The 23,205-nt window shown below is 33.5% G+C and overlaps 1 protein-coding gene across 1 annotated transcript; it reads left to right on the top strand.

Moving 5' to 3' along the window:
* Positions 1–3,038: 3,038 nt before the first annotated feature.
* On the top strand, positions 3,039–23,205 carry LOC124366995 (death-associated protein 1). The gene is made up of 3 exons (XM_046823649.1): positions 3,039–3,208; positions 11,021–11,126; positions 20,992–23,205. Exons 1-3 carry the CDS (start codon positions 3,163–3,165, stop codon positions 21,152–21,154), a joined length of 315 nt encoding a protein of 104 aa, XP_046679605.1. The 5' UTR covers positions 3,039–3,162; the 3' UTR covers positions 21,155–23,205.

Raw genomic sequence — 23,205 nt, 5'->3', positions numbered from 1 at the left:
AAATATAAAAGATAACAATGAGTATACAACTAATAAGCATCTTCAAAATGAAAAAGTTATTTTGCAGGCAATAAGACAGAAACTTAACACAGCATACAAAGACTATCTGTGTGTTTTCACAGATGGTTCAAAAACAAAAGATGGCACGGGGTCCGTCTTTTATATTCCGCTGCTCAATATATCAGGTCAATACTCTTTAAACCTGTATTCATCTAGTTATACAGCCGAGCTAATAGCAATTTTAAAATGTATTGAATATATAAATAATTTAGACTTTAATGATTTTGTTATATTAACAGACTCGCAGGCAGCAGTAAGCGCTATAGAAAACAGCTTCGAAGCTTTATCGAAACAAAATCTAATCTTCTCAATAATATTCAAAATATTAGAATCGAAGAAAAATATTGTCCTGCAGTGGATTCCAAGTCACATAGGTATTTCAGGTAATGAAAAAGCTGACAAATTAGCAACAGTGGCAATCAAAGATGGCACTAAAATAGAACAATTGTATATATATCCATAGACGATTTCAAAGCGTGTACCGTTTTTATAGTACATATATTGAATTTATGTGGAGCTAATACTTTATAAATTAAAACAACTTTTCGGAAATACTTGATTTGTTCCGAAATTTAAGTTCACCAAAAAGTTAACAAAGTTTACAAACTTTTGATTCAATTTTCTTCAAAATGTCACTCAATCGAACAAATCTAATTAAGAGTCTGATCAAAAGGTATTAAAATTAAACTAAAAATGTATACTTCTCCAAAAATGGTTTAAATTAACAAAACAAAATAAAAAGTTCTCTTCTCAAAATACTCAAAATTAATATAACACAAAACTTGATATTTACTTTATGACCAAAATTTAATTCACAATACTTCAAAAAATTGAATTAAATTTTCAGACTCTGAAAGATGGGAAACTTTAGAAATTTTAATTACAGTATTATAAAAATAAAAGATATTAACTATACGCTGGTACGGGACTTACTACTTTGAAGATTACGGAGGCAGAACGGAAAATAAAACGCACTAAAGAAAATTAAATACTTGAAATTGAATTTACACGCGATAAATAATTACTCTAAATCCCAATTATAGGGTTAGAGAACTTCAGCTTCTTAACTGGACCGGTACACCTTCTCGTGGAAACTCCAAGACTCGACTGACTCCTTCTGTCTCTACAGCGAGCCGGGTCGGAACGTATCACCGTAGCTCGATCAGCTGATTGACCGGTCTAACTGAACAAACAATGTCCACGCACCGCGTCTAGTTAACAAGAGCCTACTTCCTACCGCGATTCAGCATAAATAATTAGAACTATGGTACAAGCGTACCAAAAACAATTATACTCGTACTTCTCAAAAAGTAACGATCTATTTATAGGAGTAGATAAAGTCCGATGGTATAAAGAGGTTGTTGTAACGATACCAAAATATACATGGTTCAAAAATGTTGAAATGAAAAGATGGAAAATAATCAACATTCTAAGACTAAGATTTGGTCACGCCAATATAAATAAAAACCTATATACTATTGGTCAGTATTTCACTCCACTATGTCTGAGATGTACTTTAGGTCATAGTGAAACTTTGGAACATATCTTTTTTACGTGCCCTGTATATGACCATGCTAGAAGCCAAGATTTAAAATTAATAAAGAATAAGTATGGGATGAATGTTCAAAACTTAACTAAAATTCTCCAGTCAAACGATCTAGAGATTTTTAAAGAATTACTTCAATTTTTGAACTCAATTAAGCAATTTATTTAAAACAAAATAACTATCTGCATATTGGTAACTTAAATGTAACCTGGATAAGGTGCTTCAACCTAGGAAGCCTGATGGACCCTTAGCGAGAAGATAACCTAGATCCTTACAAAACTCCTACGTCAAGAAACAAATAGTACATTGAGGTGGCATGGGATTTCCCGAAGCCTACTAGCCTAGAGCTAACAATTAGAGAATAAAAAAAACAACGTTTCAGCACTAACGTATGTTGTGGTATTATTCATGATCAGCTGATTGGACCGTTTGTTTTATTTTTCAAGAGCGCTTAACAGGTCAGACGTACTTACAGTTTCCTCAAGAAGAATTACCGACATTGTTTGAAGATGTTCCTCTTGAAACGCGACTGCTTTATTTCCAACATAATAGTGCAGCACGCAGAAACATTTAAACCAATATAGTTTAGTAAAATTTAAATACATTGACTACTGGAGTGTTATAGTAATGATAATATAAACAATTTTAAAATATTGCATACAAAATCCACGTAATATTTTATATAACATTTCAGCATTGTCATACATACATTCACAATTCCTCTGTCACTCCCTTCTCATTCCCTCTGCCATAATTGTCACACTACACACCAAGAATAGAGCATTGATAAAATTTCTTTTGAATTTTATCCCAGCGACTCATCATAAACTCATCATCGTAGTAAAAAACAATTGCATCCAAAATGTACCTCAGTCGAACATTGAATTGTTTTGGGCCATTCAAATGTTTAATATCGTCAGGAAGCCTATTGATTAGCTTAACGCCAAATGTAGACAGTAAAATGGAAACGATTGAATGGCACAGGACTGTTTTGCTGCATGTTCGGAGTAATGTCTTGGACCAAGTAGCATTTGAATCGGCAGTTCAAGTTGACTTCAAGGATGTAGAGAAAGGGCAGAGTCATTAATCTCAGATCCCTAAAGGGATATTCGCATGATATTTGAATTTGACTGTTGAAACTATTCGGACAGTTTTCTTTTGCATTCTAAAATATAATATTGTTTCGATGTTTCTATCATCTCTCCGGTGATTGGAAACCGGGTTATCGTAATAGTTCCTATATACCGCTACCGGATTTTTTATGTAGGCCTAATAGCAATTTTAAAAGCAAACTTGAATTTTGCAACTTCTAAATTTTGTTTTGTACCTCTTGATATTTTGTATAGTGTTCAGGACGTTTCCGTCATCTGTTGCTCACCAAAGTGAGTTTTGGACTCCTGGACTGGAGTGTTGTTGATGTGTTTATGATTGTGAGTGTACGTGAGTTTGACTTGTGCATACTGCGTATACGTGATTGCCAACACAGCGTTGAATGTGAACGAGTCAACTATTTAATCTGATATTTCTATTTTGGTTGTTGAAACTTTTAATTTAAAATGTCTTCCGAGGATAAAGAACTTAAAGCTGGACATCCGCCAGCAGGTAACAAGAACAATTAATTTTAATTTTACGTAAAACTCCGTAAAATATTTGTTCTGTCCTAAACATATTTGAAATGCATGCAAGAGATGAGAATTAAGTAAATTTCTTTTCCTAACTAGACATAAACACAAAATTAGCAATTTATGGGAATTGAAATATTTACTTTAGCTACTTCACATTAGGTTAGCTAATGTTGTTTTTGTTTTTTAAGGAAACTTAAAATAAGTTAATAAAAAAATGAATTGTGGAAAATCTTAGAATGTTAAAAAAGTCTTTCTAAAAACAATATTAATTCATTAGACTGGCAGTAATACCTCTTGTCATCTCTGCTCTACCCCCTTCCTTGGTAGATGTGAAAAATATTCCTCTACATAGTGTGGATCAATAAAATATAAAAATCTTAGATGTTTCATCAAGAATACCTTAGAGGATTTAATTTAATTAATTCTAGCTAATTAACCTCTAGACCCTGGGGGTTAGCCTTTTTTATAATTTTTTAGGTTTGTTTTAATCCCCAATAGTATATGTAATATAAAACTACCTTCTGACTTATTCCCGAAGGAAGTGACTTTGAATCCCCTTGTTACCTACTTTGGTATTATCTGGAAGCCACTAGCCTATATTTTTAACAATTTTTGTTACAGAGGACCTACATAAACTACATTCTTAGAAAGAACAGACTTTATTTTACTTATTGTGAAAATTGCATGTCATTATGGACATCGGTTCTTGTTTTCAGCCTACCAAAAGGATGCTAGAAAGCGGCCATTCTGTCCATATCTACTACTTGTTACAGGCTATACATATGTATTATAAATAATTATAAAAAGTCAAAAGTCGACATTTATGTGCATTCACATGATCTAAGCCTGAATTTAGGTGATATCTTGACGGGTGTTTTTCTTTTTTTCATCAAAAGTGAAGGGGGAGCGCCTATTTCCAATCAGGTGCATTTCCAATCATTACTTTCCCGATCTCAGACGTGCCAGATCGCCCAACGTGATCTGATGTTGGACAATCTGAGGTCGGAGAAGTACTGACCGGAAATACCTGTGGGTGACCATCGGTACAAGTTTCAGCCCCCCTTGCACTTCTGGTGAAAAAGAAAAACCTCCTTCGAGACAGTACCCAAATTCAAGCTCAGATCACGTGAGAGCTCGTAAAGATTATCTTTAATTTTGGTACTACTAGTAACATATTTATGATAACCAAATATAAACCTGCTTGTATTGCGTTATAGAAGTGATAGGGGCAGAGTGGCCGTCTTCACACCAATATTGTTTCCTTTCGTTAGGCAAAAAACCAGAGCTAATCATGCAAAATTGTTTATTAATGTCAATATAAAATCAAGATTTGTTTATCATACTATACTCCAAGTACAGTAGTTGTACAAAAACAAAACGGTACAAATAGCATTTTTTTTTGTTTAACCCTAGAAGTTGGCAATAGTATCACTTTGGACTGGTGGCTCTGTTGCAACAGCCACGCAGATATTTTTTTATAATGTATCACATCTCATAACTGTCAGTCCAAGTTAAGCAATTATATGTCAATTTAATCACAACTATTTGGAGTATATTAATATCAATAACCTAGTGTTAGTTTTCATGTACATTTTTTTAATTTGTAAAAAATATTTTTTTGGAAGTATTATTGTAAATATTCTGTTGTACAACTGCTTAACAGTAAGTTTTACATCAATACTTTAAATGCATAACTTATTCTAAATTTTGTGCCAATTCCAAAAATATACAGTTATTCAACTTTCACCTCAAAACTTATTTGTTACATTACATGTTAGCGTATACATGGCTTTGTATGAAACAGTGCAGTAACGGTTTTTTTTAAACAGGTTAATCTCTAAAGAAATAATATCTTTCATTAGTAAACATATATTATGACTGCATATATACTTATGTAAGTATGATAGTTTAAACGAAAATAAATTTAAATACTAAATTTGAATCATACCTTATTTACATATGAACAGTGGGTCTATGTACAAATTTTCATCTTTAACTCAGAATCACTGGATTCCTCGCTGTCGAACTGGTCTGGCATAGTGTTCAAGCAAATGGTAGGACTTATGTTGAAGTCCACAAAATTACATTCTGCAAAAGAAATTGGTTTTCTTTTATGATATTTTACACTCAAAATTGGTACACAAGCAACTGTTCGAGTTCAAGAGTTTTGGAAGTTCATGAGCAGGACCAAGGACATCACCAGGTGGAAGAACAACTTCTCTCCTCTCTCTGAGTCACAGAATTGTGAGAGAACACTTACTAGGATCACTTCTGCTTCATGGCCTTTCAGAATAAATTTCGTCATCACTAGAAATAGGATGATCCAAAACAGTCTCTCTAAGATCACATGATAGGTCTCTAAAGCTTTCACCCATAATAAACCACTAAAACTAGAATACATTTTTCCACAAATATACTATTAGATTTATAATTCCAAACACAAAACCAGACACTAGTTTACAGTTTTACAACAACATGACTAATGCAACAACATAGCTAGCTGGTGCTTATTATGTTCATAACAATTAGTTTTTGTTTTCTGCCTCCTGAAAGGAAGTGATGAAAAGGAAGTTACATTGTCCCTATCTACTATTTTTGTTATCAGCCTATACAGACGTAAAGTTAAAATGAACATTTATTAGTGCTCACGTGATCTGAACTAGGATTTAGGTACTATATCGAGGGATAGTTTTCTTTTTTCACCAAAAGTGTGAGGCGGCACCAAGGGCGCCCACTGAAGCCCACACTGATGGCCAGAGGCATTTCCGATCAGTACTTTCTCGACCTCAGATCTCGTGCAACGTGATCTGATGTCAGAAAAATTGATGATCTGGTTAACTTTAACTTTGGTACTACTAGTATCATATTTATGATAACTTAATCTAAACCTGTTTATATTGCGTAATAACAACAAGTAGATAGGTACAGAGAGACCTATTTATCGCAGACATCGCTTCTTTTGCATTGGCAGAAAACAAGAATTGATTGTCATAATGAGATGTAATTTTCATAGTACGCCAAATAAAGTTTGCTCTTTCTAATAATGTAGTTTTTTTTTAAGGTCATCTGTAAGAAAAACTGTTCCAAAAATAGTGGCCTCAAGATAATATCAAAGTACTAAAATTTGTTAATGACGAAGGAAGGTGTAATAGCCTACGTAAGCACGAAAGAAATCTTCTTTAGACCTGATAATAGTTCAAATCGGGCTGACATGAATGCTTCTGGCCATCAGTACAGGATCTTGCAGTACCTTTGGTGCTCTCCTGTGAAGACAAATATTGGAGCTTGAGATATTAGCTTTCCTATCCTAAAATCCCAGAGATAGATGCTAGCTCTAGATTTTTAAAGTTCCTGCAAAATTCTAGATGTCCTGATCACAAATGCCTCTGGTCATCATTACGATATGATAAAAACATTTTTGTAGAGCAAACAAAGAACAATTCTGTCCTTGTCTAAAGGCCTAGACCCATAGAACTGGTAAAACAGTCTCTGATAGTGATGGCAAACTATCCAAGGGAATGGTAAAGCCAGCATGATGCTGGTGATTGTCAGCATTATGGCAACATTAAACATTTATCGCAATCGCTAACAAATATTAAATAGTCACGTTTTCCCCTAATGCACTACCATCGCAGTGGGTGGAAGTAGGTCATTTCTGGCATATCATTGCTGTGAACAGTCCAGGGTGGCCATGCTTCTGGAATTCCTGGAAAGTCATTGAAATTCAAAAGTTGGTCATTGAAAATTTTGCGGTAGCTGTTTTAGCGGTGGTTGGCGGCGATGCTTAGGAGGCAGAGGCAGCTGCTGTCTGGCCCGGCCCAGCGCGCCAAGCGCCTCTACCAGACTTGGACCATGTGAGTTGAGCTTTGTTGGGCGTTGGCTGAACCGAGCCGAGCCGTGCCTTGCAACAGATGTAAACAAGCTCGGGGCTAGGGCGTAGCAGAGATAGGGAATCCAGACGATCCTGAGCCCATGAATCCCAGTGCGGCCAGGACTGACTCGGCTTCCGCACCTGCCGGGACAACCGTGCCACCTACACCTCCGGCCACCAACACAGTCCCTTCCGCCTCAGCTGTAGCTACTCCGACTACCACTGGAGGTCCTCCGGCCACTGATGCGGCCACAGTTACCAATAAGAGAATGGTGACACCTGGGCCAGTGGAGTTCTTCTGGTACTTGTAGGCCGATGACGTCACAGTGCCAGAGATACGATGGGCCTTGTTTGCGGTCAAGCATCATTTATCAATACTGAGGTCAGCAGGAACTGCATATAAAGTGTTGAGTTGATGTTTCCGGAAAGTCAAATCACAGGAAAAATTTCACTTGAGCATACTAAAATTAGTTATTTGGTGAACTTTGGTATTGCTGAGTATTTTCTAGACCTACTAGAAAAGGAAGTCCAGGAATCATCTGCCTTTGTTACTATGTTCAACAAAAGTATGAATAAAGTTAGCTGTCAAAAACAGCAAATGGACATTGCACTAAGTTATTGGGATCCTGTAAGTGATGAAGTGACTACAAGATATTTCTCCTCTGCTTTTGTGACTAAAAGCACTGCAAGCAAATTGAATTTGAACTTCAGAAGTCAGTTAAAGCAAGTGGATGCAGAAAAAAACCTTTCCTCATTGTCTATTGATGGACCTAATGCAAATATAAAGTTTGTGAAAGATCTGGAGGAAGAACTTCAGACTGAGAACAATAATGATGATGACCCTATTTTTGTTTATGGGTACCTATGGTTTGCACACCCTCAACAATGTGTTCAAATCAGGAGCTAAGGATCGGGCTAAGTGGAATCTAGTTCAATTTCTTAGGGCTCTCTACAATTTTTTTAAAGATGTTCCTGCCAGAAGGGAATATTATTTAGAAGTAACAGAGCAGACATCATGCCCCTCAAATTTTGTGCCATGAGGGGGTTGCTTAGTGGAGAGTGTGCAGAAAGAGCTATAAAAATTGCGCCTCACTTGAAGAAATACAAGACCCATTTGGAGAAAGACCCTGGTACTCCTAAATCACCTGATACTCATAGCTATAAGGTTATCACTAGGACATTGGATAAGTTGTTGACTGCTAAACTAGCATTTTTCAGTTACATCTCTAGTCTTGTCAAGCCATTTTTGATGAAGTACCAAGCCAATGAGCCATTGGTGCCATTTTTGTACACCAACTTGTCAGTTCTGTTGCAGGATTTGTTAAGTATGATTGTTAAAATACCTGCTCTCTCTGAGGTTTCCTCTCCAATCAAAGTAGATTTAAAAAACAAAAACATCTTGATTGAACCAAAAGATTTTGGTATAGTATAGTTTTGGTTTGAAAGCTGAAGTAAAGAAAGTGAAATGTGATAAGCAAAAGTTACTTAAGTTTAAGTCAGAGTGTGTAGACTTTCAGAAAGCAACATGCAAAAAACTTCAGCGTAAGCTGTCTTAATTTCTTAATTAGATGAGAATAACTGTACCATTTTAATGTTTTTTGACAAATTGTAGCTCCCAAAGAATATTGTCTTATCATGCCAAGACTGTTATTTTAGGTGTTAATAAAAATGTTTCTTGCAGATTGAATTATTGTATTTAATTGAGTTTCGGACCAGTTCAAAAACTCCAGGTGTCTGCTTAATGGTTTCTATTCCATTATAAATGTTTAATCAGAGTTCTTCAATGGTATCTATTGGGGAAGAGTAAACTAATGTTTTTAAATGTCCCCAATGGTAAAAGTCCATTGATTTAAGTCGGGTGATCTCGCTGGCCATGAAACTGGTCCACCTCGGCCTATCCATTGATTTGTGAAACTCTCATTTAGGTGTCCACGAACAGCCAGGGAGTAGTGCGCAGGTGCCCCGTATCACCGTATATGTGGTCATGCATAAACCACATTTTTTTGCGCAAATGCAGAGGTACATCATCAAGCAGGTTAGGTAGCTCGTCCCTTAAAAAGTTGAAGTACACCACGCCATTAAATCTGGGAGGAAGCACGAATATGACTAAATAATCTGCTAAGATTCCAGCCCAAACATTTACTGAAAACTGATGTTGTGGGCGATTAGGTTTGATAGCATGAGAATTTCTGTCTGCCCAAGTGTGGTTGTTATAGAAGTTAATGAGCTGTTCTTGTAAAGTGAGCCTCATCGGTAAACAAAATTGTATTTAAAAAGTTTGGATCAGGACATTTTCCTAGAATTCTCTGTAGCATTCTCTGAATACTAGATTGGCTGACATTGAACTGTAGTGACAATTCTCTAGTGCTCTTTTCAGGATAATCAGAAATTTCATTAAGAACCAACTCTTCTAATTCCAGAGTCCTACATGATCTGGCGATGCCTGCATTACTATGCCTCCGAAGACTTCAAAGAACCTGTTTCAGATAGGCGTTGATGAATAGTGGCAAAATATCGTGCGCTTGGACACCTGCGGTTAGGAAAGTTCTCTTGATACAGACGTCTTGCTACAGTACTATTGCACCGTCCCAAACCATACATTAAATGCATGTTTGCTAATTCAGAGTTTGAATACACATGAATATTACCTTTCATTTTTAATAAATGAAACACAAAACACAAAATCACTAATAAAATGGATGAAAATAACTGGTTAAAATACTTAACACAAAAACACAGTATCTTTACAGTTTGTTATTTTGTTCAACAATGAGGTGACATATGTCATCTAATAATAAATGCCCAGCTGATTATTTATTATTTAAAAATGTTTAAACAGCTGTTGTTTAAATAATTAATGATTACCAGCTGTTACCAATCAGATACTCATTCCTTATTATAAAACAGAAAAAGTTTGCTGTGTAGTGTAATACGTGAGAAGTCAATTTCATAACTTTTTTACACATGTAGTTAACTTTACTTATTATGGTTGTTTTCAGAATTAATTCTCTACAATCTGTATTAGGAAAAACAATTTGTTTATTGGTCATTTAACAATGTTATTGGACATCAAACATTTAAGTCGGTATTTTTATTATTAGATTTTTGGTAAATTTCATGCTTTTTCTCAAAAACTGTTCACACTAAACCTCTAGAGTGGTTTTATTTGATTTTTCGGGTGATTTTTCTTATAAATCCACCTTATTTGAGTTAAAAAGTAAGAACAAAACATTTCAGAATCACTTAATTTTACCAGGTGAACAGAAAACAAAGCAGAATCTTTCGCCAGCCATTACTCACTAATGGAGCGTTTCCGGAACTACCTTTATATAACATTATTTTCTTATTTTTAGCTCTAGAATCACGTCTTAACATATTTTACCATATTTCTGACTCACCCTGTATATATATATATATATATATATATATATATATATAAAAAATATTATTATATTATGTATGATTCTTAATGCAATACTCAAATACCTTGACGAACATTTGAACCAAGGACAGAGGACAATAACTAGCAGGATTAGACTTGTCACCCTTCCTGTAGATAGGGGTGACTTTAACAACTCTCAAAACACTTGAACAAGGAAAAATACCTTGCTGAAGCATAATATTGTGTAAGTATACTAAGGGTTCTAATATAAATAATATGACTTCCTTTAAGATCTTCTTGGGAAATCCATGTATGTCTTTACAAGAAGAAGAACTCAACTCTTTTACACATTTTAAAACATATTCTTAAATGTTGCACCATCTAAAATTATAAGGTATATTATTATGACTAGGTGACTTTTAGAAAGTGGATGCATGTTTGAAGTTCAAGCCTGGGATAATTTATCACACTACTTCAGTCTTGGTTCAGATGGTATTATTCAAATAGCCCACTATTAATATGTCGTGTTTATACAGTGAAAGCAGGTGGCATGAGAATTACTCAGCGCCATACAGGAGCCAAGGAACCTTGCAATGTTGTCCCTGATGATGAAAACAATGCAGCTCTTAAAGTGTCTACTAGGTAAGAGCTACAATTAATTCATATTATATTAGATTTAGATAATATTAAAATATTTTTCTACTAGGTAAGAGTTACAATTAATTCGTATATTATATTAGATTTAGATATTATTAAAATATTTTTCTACTAGGTAACAGTTACAATTGATTCATATTATATTAGATTTAGATATTATTACAATATTTTTATTAATGTCAAAGGTACTGTGTAATTTAAGTATTTTTTAACTCTTTTATATAGCCCAGATCTTTTTTACGGCCAGATAAAAAAATAATTTAAAATTTTATACCTACCCTCATTTTTTAAACATACTATAAAACTGCACACCTGTAAACTATGTGTTGTGTAAAGGTTTTTGAAACAAATATTTGATTAATGTTATTATTTTAATGTTTATGGTGCTAAAATATCCAGTATAAAATGCTATATAATGCATTAATTTTTAACATTACTAGAAAAATATTTTTCATAAAATTTAACTTATTTACATAAAAATTAAACCAATTCACCCTAGACAACACATTATGAAAATTTAATTAATTTCCTACATTACTAGCAAATTATAAGGTGTAAATTTGTCGTAGATCGTTAAATATGCGACATATATAAGTTATTTGAGTAGATAAACATAAAGATGATACATCAGTAATTTTCGATAACACATTCATATTTTCGAAAATGAAAATTCTGGAATCAATGTCATACTAAAATGAATAAATAGGTAATTTTCAATTATCTGTAAAGGATTAATAAGTACAAATTCATGATTGAATTCATTTTTAAACATTTCATAGTAACTTTAATTTGAAATTAAACTTATTGAAATAGTGTTTTATTTACTTTTTAACTGCCAATGTCTGGTTTAATTGTTAAAAAAAAATATGAGGGGTATTAGAAAAGTAAGGTTCCCATGATTTTTTAAAATAGACAGCTCTATATTTCTACTTACTGTTATACATCAATTTAAAACTTAAAAGTTAAGCTATTTTTCCACATAATCACCGTTTCTGTCCAAACACTTTTGTAGACGATGCTCCAACATTTCTATCCCCATGTTGTAGAATTCTGCCGCCAGTCCTTTGAGAAATCGAGTAACCTCTTCCTTGACATCATCATCGGTACTGAAGCGTTGGCCACCCAAGTGTTCCTCTAATTTTGGGAATAAGTGATAATCACTTGGGGCTAGGTCTGGGCTGTAGGGGGATGGGGCACAATAGTCCAGCCAAAATTTGTCAGCAGTTCTTGAGTTTGACGTGAGACATGAGGTCGAGCATTGTCATGGAGAAGCCTCACACCACTGGAAAATCTTCCTCTCCGGCGGTTCTGGATCGCGCTTCTCAGTTTTCTTAATGTTTCCCCATAAACTTCGATTAACTGACGATGAATTTCAATAGGTGAAATCTGTTTTGCATTTAAAAAACGTATCACAGCACGAATTTCTTATCTGGCGGTAACAACGATAAGGAGCTCCATCTTCGAAGGCAGCAAGGCCGGCACTGTTGGACTTAGCGAGGTGCGAGTGGTATGGATAGAGAGAAGGACAGCTGATGAGTAAGACAGTGTTGCCAGATTTCTCCCAACATATCGCATTCAGTCTCGGCGGCATAGGGAACCTTACTTTTCTAATACCCCTCTTGTGTGTGTATATATATATATATATATATATATATATATATATATATATAAAATATAAAAAAATATTTAAAATAAACATAAATTTATTTATTTATTTTGTTTTAATTTATATATGAATTTAAAATATTTTTTAATGTTTATATATATATATATATATATATATATATATATATATATATAATTAAAAGCACACTTTTATCCTCTTCAGTCTTGCTACATGTTTGGAATACTAATTAAATGTTATGATCATACATAACGGTTGATGAATTAACTTATGCTAAATGTCTAAAACTGGAATGGCAGTTTTAAGAAATGTCTCTGATGAAATGCTTAGCCAGTATTGGAACAGGCTTGAACAAATTGTCTGGCAGAAGAATTGTGAAGTTAAACTACAGATATTTTTACTCTATATGTATTGGAAGCAGGTCTCTATGTCTAATATTTACTGTAGGGATAACTAATACTTCAATGATAAATTTTTATTTATGTACCATAAATATATATATATATATATATGTTGCCCTAAAATATTTCAGATAGTAATTCTGGAGCTGGATTTAGTGGAAATTCATAGTATACTTAGGTTAAAGTTAATAAAACAACAAAGCATCATTTTATGTCAGAATTATGTGTTGTACTTCATTACCTCATCCTTTTAAAAATGTATTATTACAAACATTTTCAAATAAATTTAAAACATCCTTTTAAATAAGACTTATTAAATAGTAAATAAATATTATTTAAAACACATTTTTTAGCCAATTTGCATGATTTTTAATTACTTTAATTTTTTTTAATTTGTACATAGCCTATGATTTTAAATTAAGTATTTAAGCTAATTGTAGTTATTTAGTTGGTAAGTTTATATAATGATAGAGCATCTTTTTTATTACAACTTATAATGGTACACAAATTATATATGGGCTAGTAATAACAATTTCTTATTACATAATATTATTACTTGGTGATTCTACAGTAATCTGTAACATGTGTCTCATACATGAAATAAATTAAGCTAATAATGTGTCCTCTGTCCCTATCTACTATTTGTAATATGTGATATATCAACCCAAACATTTATTTACTATTTAAATATACCACAAATTGATTGTTACTAAAAATTCAAACGATTACAGGTTTCAAAGACGAAATAATAAAAAAACTAGACCTTATTTTTAAAATGTAAAAGGAAACAAAGTAACTCTCTATTCAAATTATATATGGGCTAGTAATAACAACAATTTCTTATTACATAATATTATTACTTGGTGATTCTACAGTAATCAGTGTTCATACATCTGTAACATGTGTCTCATACATGAAATAAATTAATAATAATCACGTACATACTACATGCGATTACGTGATCTGAGCTTGAATTTAAGTACTAACTCAAGGGATGCTTATAATGGTATACAAATTATATATGGGCTAGTAATAACAATTTCTTATTACATAATATTATTACTTGGTGATTCTACAGTAATCTGTAACATGTGTCTCATACATGAAATAAATTAAGCTAATAATGTGTCCTCTGTCCCTATCTACTATTTGTAATATGTGATATATCAACCCACACATTTATTTACTATTTAAATATACCACAAATTGATTGTTAATAAAAATTCAAACGATTACAGGTTTCAAAGACGAAATAATAAAAAAACTAGACTTTATTTTTAAAATGTAAAAGGAAACAAAGTAACTCTCTATTCTTATGTACATACTACATGCGATTACGTGATCTGAGCTTGAATTTAAGTACTAACTCAAGGGATGCTTTTCTTTCCTGCCAGAAGTGCGGAATGGCGGAAGGTGTTACCAAAGCCGGCACTGATTGCCAGGGACATTTCTGATCAGTACTTTCCTGAGATCTTATCACATTAAAAGGATGTGGCTTGAGTGGTGCAATAGCGCCAGCCTGAACATCCAGTGGAACAAGTAAAACATATTTGAGGCAGAGTTAGTGAATTAACATTTAAATAATATAAATAGTTGAATAAAGTAGAAGAAAATAAGAAATATAACATTTTGAATTCAGAGAAAATGAAAGATAAATATAGTTGACAACTATGCAGAAATGGAAGATTATAGAATACATTTGCCAAACAGTTGTAAATGTTTTCGGTGATAAAAAGATTTAAAAAATTAATAAAAAAAGATGCATTTTAATTTTTGTAGGAAAAATGAAAGTTAAAAGATAAAGAGTATTTTTATAGAATATTCATTTTACTTTAGATTATCCACTTAATGAATTAACCCGAGTGTACTCATTCACAGTATTTGTACAGAAACGGACCAACCCGAGTCAACTCGTGCCCTACTTTAATCGTTGATATAAAATGGATTAACCTGAACAGACTTGTGCACAACCTTGTAAATATAGTTTACTGAGTTCTTGCGAGACGGCAGGACTTCCCAGGCGCATTGCGTTTTGTATATTATCCCTCTACTGCACTGCGCTACTGGCTCACTTGCATTGCTCTGTGACTGTAGCACAAGGATGTAAACAACCTAAGCTACTCATGTACCATTATAAGTATATTTCTTTTATTGTTCTATCATGACAATTTTGAAATGAACAGTGACAATGATCGTGATTCTGAAAATGAACGATTGAAAAAAGTGGCAATGAGAGTAGTAGTTCAGTGACAGAAATAGAGACTGACTCTGATTTCGATTCTGCAATGCACGAGTGTGGACAGAAATAAGTACAACTAGCCCTCAAGCACACCCTCTACAATTTCTTTTTACTGCTATACCAAGAATAAATGTTGGATCTTTCAATAAAGACACTAATATGGTCGAATTATTAGAAAATTATCTACAGGACGAACTCTGTCAGCTGAAATGTAACAAAACCAACCAGTATGGAGCTGAATACACCCATACACATCAAAGAGCCAAACCTATTTCTGAGCTTAAGCAAACTCAGAGTATTTTTAGCTCTACTTGTGTTACAGGGGATTGTGATAGAACCTGAAATGGAGGAATATTGGTCAAAAGATCTCTTAATGACAACTCCATTCTTTCTACAAGCTATGTCTTGTCATAGATTCAAGCAAATGAAACAGTATCTGCATTTTATAAATAACAATAAGTACAAACGCAGGACCCTCCGAAACCCCAAGTTGAATAAAATTTGTCCGGTTTTGTAGAAATTAAGGGCCATCGTCAAAGATTCAAAGTGTTACACCTGAAAGAGATATCACATTTGATGAGAATTTATTGTTATTCAAAGGTTATTTGTCATGGTAGCAATTCAAACCACCAATTCATACCAGTCCGCTTTGGTATAAACAGCTATAATGTTATGTGAGGCAAAAAGTGAATATATTTGTAACCTTTCAATTTACAATGGTAAGGGGCAAGAAGGTTGCCACGCACAGGTACCAGCAGCTATGACTGCTGCTGATTTCAAGAAACTACCAAAATCTACACAAGTAGTTTTGATTCTGTGCAATGACTTGTTGGGGAAAAGTTACTGTTTGACAACATACAACTTTTATACTTTCCCTCAACTAGCGGACATTCTTATTAGTAATAAAACTGATACCTACGGTACATTAAAACTGTCATGAAAAGATGTCCTGAAGCAAATGAAGAATAAGGAGTTTGAGAAGAAAAAATTATAAAAGGAGATGTAATCTTTTACCAAAAAGGGATAGTAAATGTCCTTGCTTGGCAAGACAAGAAGATTGTTGCCCTTCTTTCAACCATTCATTCTGCAACAATGGTGGATGTGCTGAAAAGGGGAGTTACCAAAAGACCTAAGGTTGTGATAGCCTAAAATTACACTATGGATGGTGTAGATTGTGTAGACCAGCACGTTTCCATCTACGCTTCCACTAGGAAAAGAGGAAAAAGGTATTGTAAAAAGGTATTTTTTTCATCTTATTGGCCTGTGTATGTGAAACACATATTATGTACTTTGCAAAATGTGTGATGGCCAACTTAGCCCCCTTCTGTTCTGACTGGAAGTAATCAAAAGATCAAGGGAAACGCACTTGAATGAAGATATGAAGGTGAAACAGGGATAACCAATCCACTCTCTCAACCCAGTAAGGCTGATTGAACGCCATTTCCCTGAATACATTCCAAGTCAGTGTGTGATTTGCAGCAGAGTGCGAGAGTGCAACGTTGCTTTGTGTGTAACTCCATGTTTCCGCATATACCATACTGTTGTTGATTATATAACTTTTTTTATTGCTACCTGTTTCAAATTAACACATTTTGACTAAGATTTTGACCTTTTCATGTTGGTCCGTTGGCGTGTTGATGATTTTAATAATCTTCATTTTATAGTCATAGTCATAGTCATATTTCTTTATTAACATATTCTTCAAAGAACAGTAATAGAGTCACAATGTTAACAAATTACATAATTGATATTAATAAATAATCAATACAAGATGTCAGAGCCTCCAATCTTCCTTGTTTACTTCTGTGAATTCTTCGATGGTGTATATTGGGTGGTCCACCAGGAAGTTGTGAAGACATCTTTTCAAGGCAGCTCCCTTGAGGTTTTTTCACAGCTTGTGGCAGGAGGTTCCTCAGCTTCCTACCAATGTAGGATGGTTTTTCCTCGAAAAGTGATGTCCGAGTGTAGAGGTAGTGTGTAATTTCCTGCATGGCGTGTGTTATGTGTATGAAGGGTTTTTCCTGTTTGTACATGCAGTTGGTCAACGTGCAAAAATTTACTTCTTGTATGTAGAGTGCAGTAATTGTCATAATTCCCAAGGTTTTAAATGCTTGTCGGCAGCTTTGTTGGTGTTCGAGTTCCGCTAGGGTTCGGATAGCTTTTTTCCTGCAGAGTAGTACTCTGTTCAGGTTTCCTGCAGAGGATCCACCCCAAACAGCAAGTCCATACCTCACATGAGTTTCCACCAAAGCATAGTAAGCTGTTTTTTGCTGCCTCCAAGTTGCCGATACATTTTATTCGGCGTACTACATATATACCAGTGCTGATTTTTTTTGCAAACCTGGTTTACATGCTCAGTCCACGTAAGTTTGTGGTCAATAGTTACGCCAAGGAATTTGATATGGTCTTTTCTTGATACATCAAGTGGGTTAGGGATATGGTCCTTCCTCTTGCTGAAGTTGATGTGAACTGTCCTTCGATGGATTCATGGCTAGATCATTCCTTCTGCAGTAATTGAGGGCTTTACTGAGAGAGCTTGTGGCACTTTCGTACACTCCTTCAGCAGAGTCATTCTTAATCAACAATGTTGTATCGTCTGCATACATCACACACAAGTGGTATTGTGATCACGTATATAAGCTGGGAAGTCATTCACAAATAAGACAAAGAGAACTGGGCCCAAAACAGATCCTTGCGGTACTCCCGCGGGTAACAGGTAGTGGATTGGATTGATGTGAAGTAGTTACACCATAAATGGTAGTTTGCAGCTCGACTATTTGAGATCGGCCTGTGAGGTAACTTACAAACCATTTGTTAGCTGTGTCTCTGATTCCTAATGATGTTAATTTCTTTGAGATGATGTCGTGGCCCAGGCAATCAAACGCCTTGCTGTAGTCAAGAAAGAGTGCAGATACGTATTGTTTCTTTGTCTATTTGGTCAATAACATGTTCAACAAGGCTGATGATGGCAGAGCTGGTTGATTTTCCTTTCAAAAATCCATGTTGCTTTTCGGTTTATCAGATTTTCTTGTTTTAGGTGAGCCATGAGTCTGTGTAGAGCTATTTTTTTCTATGATTTTTGAGAATGTTGAGATTAGAGAGATGGGACGGTAATTTTGGACTTCCAGTGTTGAACCTTTTTTATGTTTGGGGGTATACTTTAGAGAGCTTAAGGGCTGTAGGGAACTCACCAAGGCTGAAGGACTTATTAATTATGCTGACTATAGGCGGGCATTAGCTCTTCAGAGCAGTGTTTCACAATTTTAGAAGAATATTCATCCACTCCACTTGAAGATTTTGATTTTAGGGCATTTATGATGTTCCGTACTTCATTGATGCATGTTGGGGTTAGATATAGAGATTTATCAACATAGTTTAAGTGGAGTTTTCGTAATTTTCATTATCATCTGCGTCCCCTGGGGAGCAGTTATTCTGTTTCAGCGTCAATTCTGCTACTTCTGTGAAGAAGGTGTTAAAGTGGTCTGCAGTTTGTGTGGGGTTGTCCACATGTTTCCCATTCACTGAGAGACATATGTTTGGCTGTAGTTGATGTTTTCCTCTTCTTTTCATTGTTTATGACATTCCAAAGAGCTTTACTTTTTGTTGTCAGCTGAGTTGATGATGAAGTCAGCATTAGCATTTTTTCTTATTTCTCTAAGTTTTTTATCATAATTTTTCTTTTTACCACCATATCTTCTTTGTCTTGGGTATTTCCTGTGGTCTCAAATTTGTGCAGGGCTTTTTAGAAAGTCATTTTTAAGGTCTTTGGCCTCGTTGTCATAATACACATGTTTCCTTTTGTGTTTTTGACTACATTTTTTAGTAGGACAGGCAATGTCTAGCGTTGCTTGGAGAGTTCTATGAAAGATGTTGTATGCTTGCTCTGCATCTGGGGCCATATAGACAGCATTCCAGTTTTTATTCATTAGGAGAGATTTTTATCTGGTCTGTATTAGAATAACAAAAGTTTCTCTTGAGAATGATCTGTGGAGGGATGTTTACTCTCCAGTCATATATTTTTATAATTTGAGCAGTATGGTCAGAAAGTCCAGTTTCAAGTATGGCTGTGCCAATGTTGTCCTCGATTATGTTTGTGCATAAGAAGTCAATTGAGGTGGCAGTGCTATGTGTGATACGTGTTGCAGGAAGTGGCAGTCTTCGGATGTTATGGGTGTGTAGTTCATCTTCTAGGATAGTGTTGTCTAGGGTTGTTTTCATCCTGTCGATGTTTTTATGTCTCCAGCAAGCATGATTGATTTAACTGTGTGCTTGAATATATTCTAAGATGTTGGATAAGGCATTTACACCGGCTCCGTGTACATTCTCTTTGGGAGATCGATATACCCCAAGAATGTGTATGTATTTACCCATGGATTCAATTACTGCCATGGCTGCTTCACAGTTAAATTCTTGGCAGAGGTGGGATATGTCAGTTGCTGTTGTGCAGTTTTTGAGGGTTTCTTTGGCATATATGGGCAACACCACCAAGCTTATGATTTTCTCTGCAGTATTCTGCTATGAGAAAGTACCCTTCAATTTTTGTATTCTCTATTTCTATTTTTTTCAGGCCATGTTCAGTAAGCACTAGTATATTGGGGTCAATGTCATTAAGAAGGTGGTTAAGTCTGTCTAATTTTTGTCTAGTCCACGGATGTTTTGGTGTAGTATTTTTAGGTTACTTAGGTTTGTTTTAGATTTGAGTTTATAATGTACCTGTTTTTTGAATTTGATCTTTTTCTGTTTGGGTTTGGTCTAAAAAAATGGTGGTTGTTTTTTTTGGCTTGTATCAATACATAACCCATTGTTTTTATAAATGTAATTTTTTTCTCCCAGTATTGTTTTGAAAAAAATTATTTTAAAATTATGTGTAAAAGTATAAATAAAAGTAGATGTTCAATATGTTTCTTTGATTTTTGTTTATTTATTTTGAACACGTAATTTTACAGAATCATGGCCCCACCAAGTCAACATGACTTATCGGTGAGGTCTATAATGAAACCAAACTAATTTAATCACAAAATATACAGTACAGAAACATAATATAAAACTTGCATACTAGGTTAATCACATGTAGAGAAAAATTCTCTGTGCTACGGGCACACATATAGTCGGGTAGAGAAATTTCTCTTCACTGATGCCGCTTACTCCACCACCTCCCACTCCAGCGACCACCTGGCACTATTTTTTCTTTCAAGTGAGAAGTTTTCTCACCACGTGACCAAAACAGAATGTTTTTGCTAAATAACGAGACCGTCAATTGGTTATACAGATTTTTCATTTATATTTTATCTTAAGAGTTTCACACTTTGATGATTTTATTTAATCAGCATTGTACAATATTACATTTTCTATATTTTTTAATTTTTAGATTTTTTAATAAAAATGCTTAGATATACAAGCATACAATAAAAGTTTTATTTTTGTATTTAGACAATTAAAGAGTAATATATTTGTTTTATTTTTATAGATTGATTTATGTAAATTAAATAAATCATCTATTCTGTATGAGAGAAGTAGTTTAATTGAATATTTACAAAAAGGTGAACTGATGTTTTAACTCTTTCTAAACAAGTCATGTTGTTAAAGCCCTCCGAAAGCTGTAACCATCTCTGGAGCTCCGGTGAGGGGTCACGCAGACTTCCCAGTAGAAGCTGTCCAATCCTTCCATGAAAAGCCACTGCCCACTCATGACTCTCGTCCCGCACATAGCTCCAAGCCACAGCAGATCCATCAGCCGCGCAAACAGTAGACTGTGCATCTCACATCTTCACCAAACTCACAGGGAACACGTAAGCCTTAGGCAGAACCACGTAGCTCACTTTTCTTTACTTTGCTCAGAGTACGATTTACAACTAGAATTTTTCACAATATTACTTTGAATTTGACCAAGATTGCACATTCTCCCTCACATGTGAAATTACTTAACGTAAAAAAAAATTGAATGTAAATAAGTGTACATAAATATAGAAATTTAATATTGTTACTCAATATTGTTAACATGATTTTTGTAGCCTCGCTGATATAACATAAATTATATGATCACTAACTAATATTATTAATAACATTGTAAAAGACTTGGTAAGACTGGTATTATAATAGATGACTTTTATTTAAAGTTTATACTGTTTGCATTCAATAAAATATAAGTAAATGCAATGTAAAGAAACATGTTTTAATTAAAAATTCTGCTCCAATTTCAATATTGTCAACAATTAAACATATATATTTTCTAATAATTCTTAAATGTAATTTATGTTGAATCGTTACATTTTAAAATAGTAATATAGACTTTTTGCTTTGAAATTTGTTTAGAGGGTTAAATTTTTTATGTTACTACAATATTATTTTAGGGGCTATGGTATGTTCTGCTCATTAATTCAGCCTGGTTATTGTTTTATAATTACATGTTATTCATAATTCTCTATAAATGTTTTTAGTGCATTAGGAGGTCATCTGGTTTTATTTTTTAATATTGATTTAAAATATAGTTTATGGTGTTTTATGTATGCTTTTTATGTATGGTTAAAGTGTAACACAGTATGTAATTGATAGGTCTTTCATTTGGGATTGATATTTTCTATTTCATCCCATCAAAGCATTTTAGTTTGTAAGGCCATATCCGTATTTATCTGTAATTAAGCCATCATAAAAGAGAAATAGGACAACACTCTAAATAGCTCTTCTTTGTATTGTTTTCTCTTTAATGTTCATTGATACAGGGTCAGCAATTAAGATATTGTTGCTTTAAATGTGATTCTCTTTGCAATAAGTAACAATGTATCAAATTAAAATATATTGTCATTTTGAAAAGAACACATGATACCACATTTAATTAATTAATATGAAACTTATTCTGTAGGCCTATTTAATTATTTGTAAACACCAATTTTGTGATTGCAACATTTATTCTTTTATTTATTTGTAATAAATTAAATTCAAAATTCTGTTTTATATTTTTATTATGCATTTATGTTGTAATGTACTGCATACCTTGTCTTTCTTTTTTTACTTAATTTAAAAAAGCCCATTCCAGGTATATATTTTTATTTATGAGACTTGTGAAGTTAATTATTTTATTTTCCACTATATATAATTTTATATCGTTATATTTTATATTTGAAATATTAAATTATTTTTAATTTTGTTGGTCTTGAGAGAGTGTTTATTAAATCTGGCACACCTTATATCTGGCATTATTTTTAAGCCTAGGTGATTATACATTCTTGTTTAAGCAAAAACCCATATTTGATTTTTCTTGGATAATTGCTTTATCTCATTGCAATTATCACCATAAAATTTGGATTATATATATTATTTAAAACTTTGTGATAATGTTACGTACAAATATAAAAAGAAATAAAATGAAATATAAAAGTAAAATTATAAAGTCCATTTATTTAAATTGTAAAAATCTAAAAAAATATAAACTGTAGGACAGTCAAAATTCTAAGATTAACATACAGGTGAGTGGGTAATAACAATAAACAATATTCTCTTATGTATTGGTACTTTGAGATACGTTTTCAATATTTATTCATGCCAGATGTAAGGTTAATTGGTAATGTCAAAGTTACATGATATGTTTTCAGTTTTAAAACTTTATTTTCAGACGTGTTTTCAAAGAATTTACTCAGGTTCTTCAATATCCTAATTTTTGCTTTTATTTGGTTTAGTCTTATCATATACTTTATATTTAAATATTGTTTTCTGTTTGATTATTTTAATTGTGGCATTGGGTATTTACCTGAAGTTTGTGAAAGATGTTTATATTTGTTGATAAATAAATATGACTTTGGTGGA

This window comes from Homalodisca vitripennis, chromosome 1 (assembly GCF_021130785.1).
Source record: "Homalodisca vitripennis isolate AUS2020 chromosome 1, UT_GWSS_2.1, whole genome shotgun sequence".
NCBI classification, from domain to species: Eukaryota; Metazoa; Arthropoda; class Insecta; order Hemiptera; family Cicadellidae; genus Homalodisca; species Homalodisca vitripennis.
Note: the sequence above shows the minus strand (reverse complement) of the source record. Positions and strands in the feature narration are given on the sequence as shown.